Here is a 13,163-nt window from a genome sequence, read left to right as displayed (position 1 = left end):
ACACAAAAAAGAACCATCCTTCATTACATCTTGTAAAAAGCGTGTCAAGAGCCGAGGTGGCGCAGTGGTTAGGGGTGCAGTACTGCAGGCTACTTCAGCTGACTGTTATCTGCAGTTCAGCGGTTCTAATCTCACCGGCTCAAGGTTGACTCAGCCTTCCATCCTTCTGAGGTGGGTGAAATGAGGACCCAGACTGTGGGGGCGATACGCTGACTCTGTAAACTGCTTAGAGAGGGCTGAAAGCCCTATGAAGCGGCATATAAGCCTAACTGCTATTGCTATTGCTAATTGGTTACAAATACATTTCGTGCGTTCCTTTCACAATCCTTACATATACTTCATTCAAATTGAATTGTACATTTTAATTCAAAAATCTTTATGTATCACTGTACCACAATTCTCATTTAACTACAATTATTTAAACGTGCTTTTATCTGAAATCATTTTTATGTAAAGACACAACCACCTACTGGCATTCATTCGCAATTTCAATAAACCTCCAATAACATTACACCTTTATAACATATTCTGAAACAAAATCAGTTAATAAGATATCTAAGCATTTCCCCCCCTTTTTCCTCCCAACTCACAATTTAAAGCTTATATCCATTTTGCTTTTACTAATACAGCACATATACCCTATATATATCATTAAACATTATCCATTAACATTTCCTTGTTATTATTGTAGTTAACTAAAAATTATTTACTATTTATATCACCTCTCCTCTCATCGGACCCAAAAGAAATTATACCTTTATAACAAGATCTAAACAAGAATTTATTAATAAAATTTATAGGTCTTTTCCCTAAGTCCCAATTTACAATTTATATCCAAGTTATTTTTACTAATTAAGGTTATCATTTCATTATTATTATCGTAATTAATTATATGTTAACAAATGGACATTTAGTAAGTCTAAAACAATCTACAAAATACTAACATTCCTACTTATTTATCACCAAAAATATCCATTAACATTTCCTTGTTATTATTGTGGTTAACGATTTTTTTTTACTATTTATATCTCCTCTCATCAGACCCAAAGGAATTATACCTTTATAACAAGATCTAAACGAAAATTTATTAATAAAATTTATAGGTCTTTTCGCCAAGTCCCAATTTACAATTTATAACCAAGTTACTTATACTAATTGAGGTTATTATTTCATTATTGTTGTAATTAATTATATGTTAATGAATAAACATTTAATAATAATCTAAAACAATCTACAAAATATTGAAATTCCTACTTATTAAACACCAAAAACTAACTCACTTTTTATCGTCAACTTTTATTATCAACCTGTATCTTTCCAGTTGCAAAACAGTCTTATCTCTCTTGCCAGTTGTTGTGTCAATTCTCTTTTCAGCTCCTTTATAACGTTTTTATAAACTTCTCTCACACTTTATTGCTTAAAAGATCTCTCAAATAGTCTCGTTGCTCTTGAATTGTTATTAACATTATCTTGTCTTTGGTTGTCAAACTTATTTCTGAAAAGGTTTCTCTTCTTAACTCCATCATTATCACCCCTTTTTTTTTCTCGTGTATCTTGAAGTCTGGGATAAAGCTTCAAATTATCAAATTCACTTTTCCATCTTCCCTTCTTTCTATTTTCACCCATGCTTGCTCCATTAATAAGTTCATCTATTGTCTTGTCTTTATCTTCTATATTTTCATTCTCTTCTTTAATTTTTGGGGCTCCAACACTATCATCTTTTGCTGTGAGAAATGATAGTCTATCCAACTTCTTCTCAAATCTCCCAAATCCTTCCAAAATATTTTGAATTATTGCCAGGATATTTCAAAATTTTAAGGTTTCCTCATCTGCATATTGATCCATTTTACCCCCCAAAAATGAAGAAGAAAAGAAGAAAAAATGAGTCTGATAGCCACTCTAGCCTTCCAAGCCTCTTTTGTTTGTGTGTGTGTGTGTGTGTGTGTGTGTAAAGTTAACTTAAGCATAAGTTCTTTTGTAATCTTCAAAAGAGAAGGGTTCTATCTTTTTCTTTCCTTTTCCTTCTCTTGCCAAAATATTTTCCAAGAGCACCTGCGAAAAACAACTTGTGCCCTTGGCTCTTTATCAGATTTTGCAAACAAAGAATATTGTTTGCAATATTCAAACAGTACAAACAATATTGTTTGTATCTCTCTCATATTAATGAGAGAGATATGGATAAATAAAAAATCAATGCCACAGGTAGCAATATACGCCCCAAATGAAAATCAGAAGGACTTTTATAAAAAATTACATGAAAAAATTAGAGAAATTGGAGTGAGGAATATCTGCATAATAGGAGATTATAATGCCATAGTAGACAGTAAAAAAGATTATGTAAGTGACAAAAAAACTAAAAATAAAAAAAAGTATTACCAACAAGCTGTTTTGAGATGATTGAGGAATTAAACTTGATAGATATTTGGAGAAAAATGGAACCAGAAAAAAAAATTACTTTTTATTCCAACCCACACCAATCTTGGTCACGGATTGATATGGCATGGATGAATGGAGAAACTGGGGCAGAAATACATACAATTGAAATATTACCAAATATTTGGGCAGATCACAACCCCATTAAAATAATCTGGAAAGGGGGAAAAAAGACTAGGCAAAGATGTATGTTAAATCTGCAAATGTTAAAAGAAAATTTATTCAAAAATGTAGAAACGAATTGGCGTTATTCCTTAAGGAAAACACAAAAGAACAGACATCTATACAAAATTTATGGGACACCACGAAAGCTTATTCCCGTGGAATTATTATAGCGTATTCAGCAATAAGAAATAAAGAAAAATGGGCACAACAGAAGATATTAGAGGAGGAAATCAAAAATTTAGAAATAGAATTGCAAAATAAACCACAAAGTGACAAAATTAGAAAGGATTGGATGTTAGCAAAACATAAATTAAATATATTAGACCAGGAAGAAATGGTAAAGGGCCTAAACTAACAAAACAAAACTTCTTTGAGCATGCAAATAAACTGGGGAGATGGCTGTTATATAGATTGAGAAAAGAAAGAGAAAAAAGATTAATATATCAACTTCAAGAGGAAACCGGTGAATTACAACATACAATAGAAGGGAAGAAAAAGATTGCATACAAGTACTTTGAGAATCTGTATAAAGGGGAACAAGTAGATGGGAAACAAATAAAAGAATATCTTAATGGAGAAGAACCCCCGACAATAGCAGAAGATATGAAAGAAATGTTGTAAAAAAAATAACAAAACTAGAATTGAAATAGGAGATTCAGAAACAGGAAAATAATAAAACGCCAGGCCCAGATGGATTCCCAGCAGAATGGTACAAAATAATAGATGAATTGAACAAATTGATAGAACCCTGTTAATTTAATAGATGTATAATGAGGCACTGATGAAAGGAAAAATACCGGATTCGTGGAGGGAAGCACATATTACATTAATATTTAAAGAAGGTGCAGATAAAAAACAGATTCAAAACTATAGGCCAATCTCGTCGTTGAATGCCGACTATAAAATATTCACCACAATAATAGCGGAGAGATTGAAAAAAAACTATTAAATGGCTAGATACATCCAGACCAAAAGGGATTTCTCCCAACAAGACAAATCAGGAATAACATTAGAATAATAGCAAATATTTTAGAGTACTATGAGGCGCATCCAGAGAAACAAGTGGCACTCGTCTTTCTGGGTGCCCAGAAGGCATTTGACAATTTAAATTGGGAATTCATGATACAACAAATTAAGAATATGAAATTAGGGGACCAATTTGAAAGATTAATAGAAACAATATACTCCACCCAAAAGGCAAATATATTATTAAAAGGGGAAAGTACAGAGACCTTTAAAATAATGAAAGGAGTAAGGCAGGGATGCCCACTATCACCTCTGCTCTTCATCCTGATGCTTGTTGTTGAAGGGAAAAAATAATAAAAAAATCTGCTAAACAAAAAAAGGAGGACTTCTCTGACAGTGAGAACTATTGATCAATGGAGTACAGTAACTTGCCTCGTGAAGTTTTGGTCGCCCCATCACTGAGGTTTTCAAGAACAAAATAATCAACCTTTTTTTAAGATGGTGTGAGGACTCCTCTATTGAACAGAGGTTTGGATGAGATGAACTCTAAGCTTCTTCCCACCCAGATTGTATGAGTTAAGGAAGGTGTGGTCCCAATATCTTGAAGTCCCCCACCTCCAGGATCAAATCAAAGTTAGATGGACCTAGTTGATCTCCAGAATCCCGGAGCTCTGAGGGTCTTCCTAACTTGTTCCTCACTTAGCCTCTTGGGGTGGAATCAATGAAAGAAATCTTCTCCTGCTCCCCCAAAATCTAACATCTGGAGCTGGCTTTTTCAGCGAAATCTGATCTTCTCACTGTAGGTTTGAAGCAGCCTTAATATTCATCTCACACCGGATTTTACTCCGGTTGTAAATCTGAGAATGGAGCCCGCCTGATCTCAGCTGTCAACACTCACCCAGATGTTGCAGAAGGAGGAGCAGCAACAGCAGCAGCAGTGGAAGAGGACCAGGGATTCTCCTGGAGGAGCTCAAGGCAGCCATGCCGACAGCAGCAGGAGAAGCATCTGGGGTGACTTCGTGGCTTGACCTTTAGGTCTTCCCTCCTGTCGAAATAGCAAAAGAGGAACTCCCATTTCCTTCCTGCAGGGTAGGGCTGAAGAATTTGTTCAGTATCTGCAGGATAAAATCGCTCAGATCTGGACAGGCTTAGACTCTGACTGGGTAGACTCGGGCGAGTCGACGGGGACGACTCTTGTGGAGACCATCTGGGATGAGTTTGATCCTGTGACCCCCGAGGGCATGGACAGGATTATGGGGAGACTCAGTGCTGCCACTTGTGTGCTGGACCCATGTCCTTCTTGGTTAGTCTCGGCTGCCCGGGAGGTGACACGAGGCTGGCTCCGGGCGATTACCAACGCTTCATTGAGAGAGGGGTTCTTTCCCACCGCCTTGAATAGCAATAGCAATAGCAGTTAGACTTATATACCGCTTCATAGGGCTTTCAGCCCTCTCTAAGCGGTTTACAGAGTCAGCATTTATTGCCCCCACAGTCTGGGTCCTCATTTCACCCACCTCGGAAGGATGGAAGGCTGAGTCAACCTTGAGCCGGTGAGATTTGAACCGCCAAACTGCAGATAACAGTCAGCTGAAGTGGCTGCAGTACAGCACTCTAACCACTGTGCTACCTCGGCTCTGAAGGAGGCGGTGGTGAGGCCCCTCCTTAAGAAGCCTTCCCTGGACCCAGCTTCTTTAGCCAACTATCGTCCGGTCTCCAACCTTCGCTTTGTAGCAAAGGTTGTGGAGAATGTGGTAGCACGTCAGCTTCCCCAGTCCCTGGATGAAGCTGCCTACCTGGATCCGTTTCAGTCGGGTTTCAGGCCTGGATACAGCACGGAGACGGCATTGGTCGCGTTGGTCGATGATCTCTGGCGGGCCCGGGACAGGGGCTGCTCCTCTGTCCTGGTCCTATTAGACCTCTCAGTGGTTTTCGATACCATCGACCATGGTATCCTACTGTGACGACTCGGAGGGTTGGGAGTGGGGGGCACTGTTTTACGGTGCTTCTCCTCCTACCTGTCGGATCGGTCATAGTTTGTGTTGACTGGAGGGCAAGGATCGACCCCGAGGCGCGTCACTTGTGGGGTGCCCCAGGGGTCAGTTCTCTCACCCCTCCTCTTCAGCATATATATGAAACCACTGGGTGAGATCATCCCTGGTTTGGGGGTACAGTATCATCAATATGCTGATGATACCCAACTTTTCATCTCTACCCCAGACCACCCAAAAGATGCCCTCGACGTGATGTCCCGATGCCTGGAGGCTGTGCGGATCTGAATGGGGAGGAACAGGCTCAAGCTCAATCCCTCCAAGACTGAGTGGCTGTGGTTTCCGTCATCCCGATTTGTGCATCTTGTTCCATCTTTGATGATAGGGGGAGAAATTTTAGCCCCCTCAGAATGGGCCCTCAATCTGGGCGTCCTCCTGGATACGCGGCTTAGTTTAGAAGAACACCTGACGGCCGTGACCGGGGGGGGGGGGCTTTTTACCAGGTTCGCCTGGTACGTCAGTTGCGCCCCTTACTGGATCGGGATGCTCTGTGCACAGTCACTCATGCCCTCGTCCTTTCTCGCCTGGACTACTGTAATGCTCACTAAATGGGGCTGCCCTTGAAGAGCACCCGGAAGCTTCAACTGGTCCAGAATGCGGCTGCGCGGGTTGTCATGGGGGGCACCTAGGTGCTGCCATGTTACACCCCTTTTAGGCAGCCTGCACTGGTTGCTGGTTGTCTTCCGGGTGTGATTCAAGGTACTAATTATGACCTTTAAAGCGCTCCATGGCTTAGGCCCAGGGTACCTGCGAGACCACCTACTGCCACCAGTAGCCTCCCACCATCCAGTGCACCAGAGAACCATGTGCTTCATTAAAGCATCTTTCCAAGCAGCCTCCATGTTTCCAGTGTCTTTCTCCCCACTTGCCCCTGAACCAGGTGGGCATTTCTTCCAACAGTTATTTCTGTGTTCATTTTTTTGCAGGCATAGATACCAATATGTCAAATAAGTACAGCAAAATATTTAAAATATATCTTTCTTTGTACCCATGATGTAAATTATAGAATGACATAATTCCTGGCAAATTATCTCTGTACAAATAATATATAGATAAAAAAGTATTGAAGGTAGGCATTTAACATTTTATATCACTTCTTCGTATTTCGAAAGCATGTCTAAAGGTAAAGGTTCCTCTTGCACAGATGTGCTGGTCGTTCCAGACTCTAGGGGGCTGTGCTCATCTCCGTTTCAAAGCTAAAGAGCCAGCGCTGTCTGAAGATGTTTCCGTGGTCATGTGGCCGGCATGACTAAAAGCAGAAGGCGCACGGAACGCTGTTCCCTTCCCACCAAAGGTGGTTCCTATTTTTCTACCTGCATTTTTTACCTGCTTTCGGACTGGTAGGTTGGCAGAAGCTGGGACAAGCAACGGGAGCTCACTCCGTTAGACAGCACTCGGGATTCGAACCACCGAACTGCCAACCCTTCTGATCGACAAACTCAGCATCTTAGCCACTGAGCCACTGCGACCCTGCCTGCCTGCACACCTGAATTACATGTGTTTTTAAAATATTTGCTCCTTTATAACTTCTGTAAGCAAATACATAACTCTATGTAGTATTATTTTATTCATTTTTACTAAATTTTATAAATTAATATTTATGCAAAAAAAAACCATAGTGATGCTATTTAAGCATAAGATGGAGCCAATAGCAATAGCAGTTAGATTTATATACCGCTTCATAGGGCTTTCAGCCCTCTCTAAGCGGTTTACAGAGTCAGCATATCGCCCCCACAGTCTGGGGTCCTCATTTCACCCACCTCGGAAGGATGGAAGGCTGAGTCAACCCTGAGCCGGTGAGATTTGAACCGCCGAACTGCAGATAACAGTCAGCTGAAGTGGCCTGCAGTACTGCACCCTAACCACTGCGCCACCTCGGCTCTAGCCAAGAACTAAAATAAGGTCCATTGGTTAGCAATTCATTAGAATAAGACTCAAAATACATACAGGTAGTTTTGTAACAGTTTCTGAATTATCACACATGGTTAGTAGAAAAATACAAGGAGTGGCTTGGAGAGAAGCATAGCTGCATCCCAGAATTGCAGGTAAAGGTTCCCCTCGCACATATGTGCTAGTCGTTCCCGACTCTAGGGGGCGGTGCTCATCTCCATTTCAAAGCTGAAGAGCCAGCGCTGTCCGAAGATGTCTCCGTGGTCATGTGCCCGGCATGACTAAACTGCGAAGGCGCACGGAACGCTGTTCCCTTCCCACCAAAGGTGGTTCCTATTTTTCTACTTGCATTTTTTATGTGTTTTCGAACTGCTAGGTTGGCAGAAGCTGGGACAAGTAACAGGAGCTCCCTCCATTATGCAGCACTAGGGATTCGAACCGCCAAACTGCCGACCTTGCCGATCGACAAGCTCAGCATCTGAACCCCTGAGTCACTGCGTCCCTCACGTCCCAGAATTATTTGCTCCTTAATAACTTCTGTAAGTAAATACTTTTTCTTTTTCTTTCTTTCCTAATAATTTCAACGCGTGTCCAAAAGAACAATTTCTTCAGTTTTCTTCCTTCCTTCCTTTTCAAAATAAAGAATCAGCATTTATATTTTAAGGAAGGTTCGATGACGTCTCAGACATAGCAAAACAAAGTAAGGATATTTTTCTTTTCCATCTTCATGTTGGTTCTACAGGTTTATAACTTTACAAATTGAGCAGAGGGAACCATTCATTATACAAACATTTTAATAATATTGTTATTGATTCCCTAATCGGATCCTTTCCCATCCTGAAAATCCATGTGGAAACGGAGTCCCTAACTTGACGTTCCAGGCAGTCTCACTTCCTGGAATGTTCCGGAATGATCTTCTGTCCTCTTGCATTCACGCACTTTTATTAGGAAAAGGCAGGTGATGAAAAGAAAGATGGCTACTTTGGCCAGGAAAAGCCCAAGGCAGAGAACAAGGATGGAGTGTTTCTGTGAGCCTGTGGAGAAAAAACAGTGTGTTAAAAAAACAGAATAACAGAGTTGGAAGGGACCTTGGAGGTCTTCTAGTCCAGCCCCCTGCTCAAGCAGGAGGCCCTTACAGTATTACAGAATAACAGAGTTGGAAGGAACCTTGGAGGTCTTCTAGTCCAGCCCTCTGCTCAAGCAGGAGACCCTTACAGAATTACAGAATAACAGAGTTGGAAGGAACCTTGGAGGTCTTCTAGTCCAGCCCCCTGCTCAAGCAGGAGACCCTTACAGAATTACAGAATAACAGAGTAACTGTATCAGGAAGCCTAGGTCAGAACATTGTCCTCGACTTACAATAGTTCATTTAGTGACTGCTTAGATTGCAACGGCACTGAAGAAAGTGACTTATGACCGATTTTCACACAACCGCTGCACCCCCCCGGGTCACATGATCAAAATTCAGATGCTTGATCACTGACTCGTATTTATGACGGGATCATATGATCCCCTTTTACGACCTTCTGACACACAAACTCAAAGCCAAGGTCAACCCTGCAGGTTGTATATCAACAAAACCTCAGGAGTTTAGAAATTCCATACTTACTTTCTGATTTTTTCATAATGAACAGCCTGGTGGTTTCATTGACCGGAGGCTGGGAATCGTGCTGGACCTGGCAAAGGAACATGGAGGAATTCTGGTCTTCAGTGGCCGTCACCTCCAGGTAGCTCTTGAGGGAAAAGGTCCCATCGGGATTTGAAATTCTCGGGGCAACCGTTCCTCTTCTGCTCGGGGCATCCTCGGCAAACAGCTCCACTGTAGCACCATCTGGAAAAAAGCTTTCTGCGTTGCAAGTGATCATCACTGGGGCATCCATCTGGACGGGGGAAGCTGGAATGGTCTCGAGACGCATTTTGGGAGGAACTGAGCAAAGGAAGCCAAATAGAGAGTTTCAGACGCATGGTTCCTCCATGCAGAATAAGATAGAAAAACCAGATGATTCTTCTGGTTCTACCACAAAACCGCGGACGACAAAATCGCGGTCGACGAAAGCGCGTATGTGACATCATCACAGCGTGACGAAAAAGATCGAAAAAGATCGAAAAATGTAAAAATAAAGCTAAAACCTTCCCCTAACCCCCCCAAACCTAAACCTAAACCTAACCCTAAACCTAACCCTAAACCTAAACCTAACCCTTAACCTAACGCTAAACGTAACGCTAACGCTCTAACCCTAACCCTTAACCTAACCCTAACCCTAACCCTTAACCTAACCCTTAACTTTATGTGAATCGGCTTGCTGTAATTTAATTTTTATTTCAATTTTTCGATCTTTTTCGTCGCGTTGTGATGACGTCACATACGCGATTTCATCGACCGCGCTTTTGTGGAACGCGGTTTTGACGGGTCACGGATTCTTCTGATTGTGGCGTTGAGAAAACAAGTACATTCTCAAAACACAACCCAGAGCTTGGTAGTAGGAAACCCAAGGTCAGAACTGAACGTTATTAAAAAAGGAAAGGAATAAGGAACCCCTTCCGATGTTCAGCCAATCTCTGTCCTCATTGGTTTATGTCAAATCGGCTTGTGAGATTCCTATCCTGCCATTCCTGTTGTTGGAAGAAATATCCATCTGGTACAGTTCCAGGCCGGAAGGAAGGCACTGGAAACATGGAGGCTGACTGGAAAGCGGGTTTAATGGTGAAGCAGAGTTGGAACTGTATCTAAACAGCATTGTAGATTTGTGGAACCTCTTCTATAGAAGAGGCTAGAACTGGCAGGAACTCACCCCTGCTCCTCCCTCTCTGCAACCCAAGGTTCACCTACCTCTTAGGAAATCACCAAGTGGGACTTTCTGAGCCATCTGAGTTGAATTGTGTTGGATTTGGCAACTCAGCTCTGACCTCACATCTCCTAGCCCAAGAGGGATTGTCACATCACATGTCAGGCGGTACACATCACTTCCATTTACTCTTTTATGAAATAATGAAGTCTTGTTAGACTGTATGGTTTTCTCATCATACATCCAAACAACTTTGATGTCCTTGGAGGGGAAGTATCCCGTAAAGCATTTGAAAGTGGCCAGAGATCCTGCCGTGATTTTGCCTTTGGGACCATGAATCTTAGGCAGGGTTGGTTCGACTGCAGGAGAAAGTAGAGAGACATCAATTGACGTTACTCAGAAACAACACAGGAGCCTCCGAGAATATTTTCGGTCACAGAGACACGGCTTCCAAACATTTGATTTACTCCCAGGTGTCTCTCGGTTGACTGGGAGCATCTCTCTCCATCCCATCGAATGAGGGAGGGTGGAGCTACCTGCCAATGGTGGAGACCACAGTGCCTTTCCCCGAATCCCGTTCTGTTTCTGGGACCCTTGGTCTGAACACAACAGAAGGCCCCTTCAGGGCAGATGTTGGTGGTGAAGTTTGTGTTGGAGATGTTGGATAACCCTCACGCACACAGCCCAGGTTGGAAGCTCCTCCTTTATCACTGTAAATGAGGTGGTGGTCTTTTCTCCTTGTCTTGGTCTTGTCACACAAACTCCTCCCCCGGGAAAATTTGCCCTAGACAGTGTATACGTTAGAGCAGTGTTTCTCAACCTTGGCGACTTTAAGTCCTGTGGACTTCAACTCCCACAGCTGGCTGGGGAATTCTGGGAGTTGAAGTCCACAGGACTTAAAGTCACCAAGGTTGAGAAACACTGCTTTACAGTGAGGTTCCTTCTGGCTGCCATCTGTATGGTTTGTCTAGAAGTTGTGTTACCTTCACATTTATTTCATAAAGCCTCTAAGTTCCTAAGAAAAAAAATGGGCAACCATTTTTTGAGCTGATATGAGGATTCCTGCCTTTAGCAGGGTTGGATTAGAAGACCTCCAAGGTCCCTTCCGTTCCAGATTTTGGAATCTATCAGGAGTTGAAGGTGACCATATCTCAAGGACCAGATCAAACCAGGTGGCCCCAGTTGATCTCCAGAATTTCAGAGCTCTGATTGTCTTCCTCACTTGTTCATGTAGCTACTTGGGTGGGAAGCAGTGGAAGAATCTAATATCTGGCACTGGCCTTTTCTGTAGAAACATCTCAATGTTCAGAGAAGCCCAACAGATTTTAAGGAACCTTAATATTTCTCTTGCACTGGATTTTATTCCAGTAGCAAATCTGAGGATGGATTCTGTCTGATCTCAACTGTCAACACTCACCCAGACCTTGTAGAAGGAGGAGCAGCAGCAGCCGAAAAGGACCACCGATTCTCTTGAAGGACCTCAAGGCAGCCATGCCGACAGCAGCAGGAGAAATATCTGAAGTGACTTTGCGTCTTGCCCAACAGATCTTTCCCACCACGGAGAAACCAAAAGAGGAACTCCCATTTCCTTTTTGTAAGGGTTAAGATTGGGTAGTGTCTTTCAACTTCTTCTTTATTAAAATATTTTTTATTAAACAGTTTTTTGTTTTTGCAATTTCTTTCTGTACAACTTTTCCAACTTGGTATACATCCATTGTTTTTTTTTTAATCCATTTCTTTTTTATTTTTTATTTTCAAAACAAGCATGACACATAAAATCTTCTTTCTTTACATACTGTAGAAAGTGTTTCAGTTGGTTACAAAAGGCTTTCGTGCATCTCTTCCACAGCCATCAAGTATGGTTCATATTAACTCAAGTATTTTAACTCAAATGTTTATACATGTTACCATCATCATATCTCCAATTTTATTTGATTATCATTGTTTAGACCTCCTTCATCATAAAATATACCAAAATTTAATACATAACCACAAACTGGCATTTCATTTACTATTTCTAAAACCCTCCAATAATACTGAGTCCTTATGTCCTATTCTAGCTAAACATCCATAATATTTAGTAACAAAAATTTCCAATCCTCCTTTTCAGAACACTGTTTACAATTTACATCCAGTTTCCTTATGTACGTGAGTGTGTGTGTGTGTGTGTGTATGTATATATATACACATACATAAATTATTATCATTATCCCTTCTTTATTTGACTATATCCTATATCATAACATTTTCCCCCTAATAGTCAAAACTTAACTCTATCTAATTTAGTTCTTTTTTTTAAATTAAAAAATCCAAAACGGTTTTCTGATCTTCCCTTCATGGGTATCATTCAATATTCATATCCAATTATTGCTTATCATAGCACTACACATTGTATACATTATTATTATTATTATCAATTTTTTTATTTAACTATACCTATTGTCACTAAATTTCACTAAGTTTAACTAGTTTTAAATTATACTCTTCCATCTATCAACCTGTATCTTTCCAGTGACAAAACAGTTTCATGTCTTCTGCCATTTGTGGTATTAATCTTCTAAACATCTTCTTGATCAGCTTTGTATGGACTTCTCTTAGCAACTCCTTGCTTGTAAGAACTCATATAATCTTGATGCCCTCTTTCTGTTTCTTTATTCCACTTATCATTGATTGTCAGCAGTGTTATAATATTTTTGCTGATAAGGTTTCATAGTCCATAAATTCTTTAATTTCTTCTTCTTCTTCTATATCTTGCCCTTTGAGATAGATTTCCTCTCCATTTATTTCCTCTAGCCATTTGTACCACACATTCCACACCATATAATATTCTGTTTCCTCCTTTTCTTTTATTTCATTTGTAAATTTATCCATCCCT

At 40.9% G+C, this 13,163-nt stretch overlaps 1 protein-coding gene across 1 annotated transcript; it reads right to left on the bottom strand.

Moving 5' to 3' along the window:
• Positions 1–7,863: 7,863 nt before the first annotated feature.
• Positions 7,864–11,781, bottom strand: LOC148044781 (tyrosine-protein phosphatase non-receptor type substrate 1-like). Its single transcript, XM_087720857.1, has 4 exons — positions 11,706–11,781; positions 10,333–10,647; positions 9,112–9,429; positions 7,864–8,536 (listed from the first exon to the last, which is right to left on the bottom strand). Exons 1-4 carry the CDS (start codon positions 11,779–11,781, stop codon positions 8,367–8,369), a joined length of 879 nt encoding a protein of 292 aa, XP_087576983.1. The 3' UTR covers positions 7,864–8,366.
• Between the last annotated feature and the right edge of the window lie 1,382 nt (positions 11,782–13,163).

The sequence above is a fragment of the Thamnophis sirtalis genome, unplaced genomic scaffold (genome assembly GCF_051295495.1).
Source record: "Thamnophis sirtalis isolate CommonGarterSnake01/CBP01778 unplaced genomic scaffold, rThaSir2_p1.2 scaffold_7, whole genome shotgun sequence".
Taxonomy (NCBI): domain Eukaryota; kingdom Metazoa; phylum Chordata; class Lepidosauria; order Squamata; family Natricidae; genus Thamnophis; species Thamnophis sirtalis.
The sequence above is the reverse complement of the archived record's forward strand: the minus strand, read 5'-3'. Positions and strand labels throughout refer to the sequence as shown.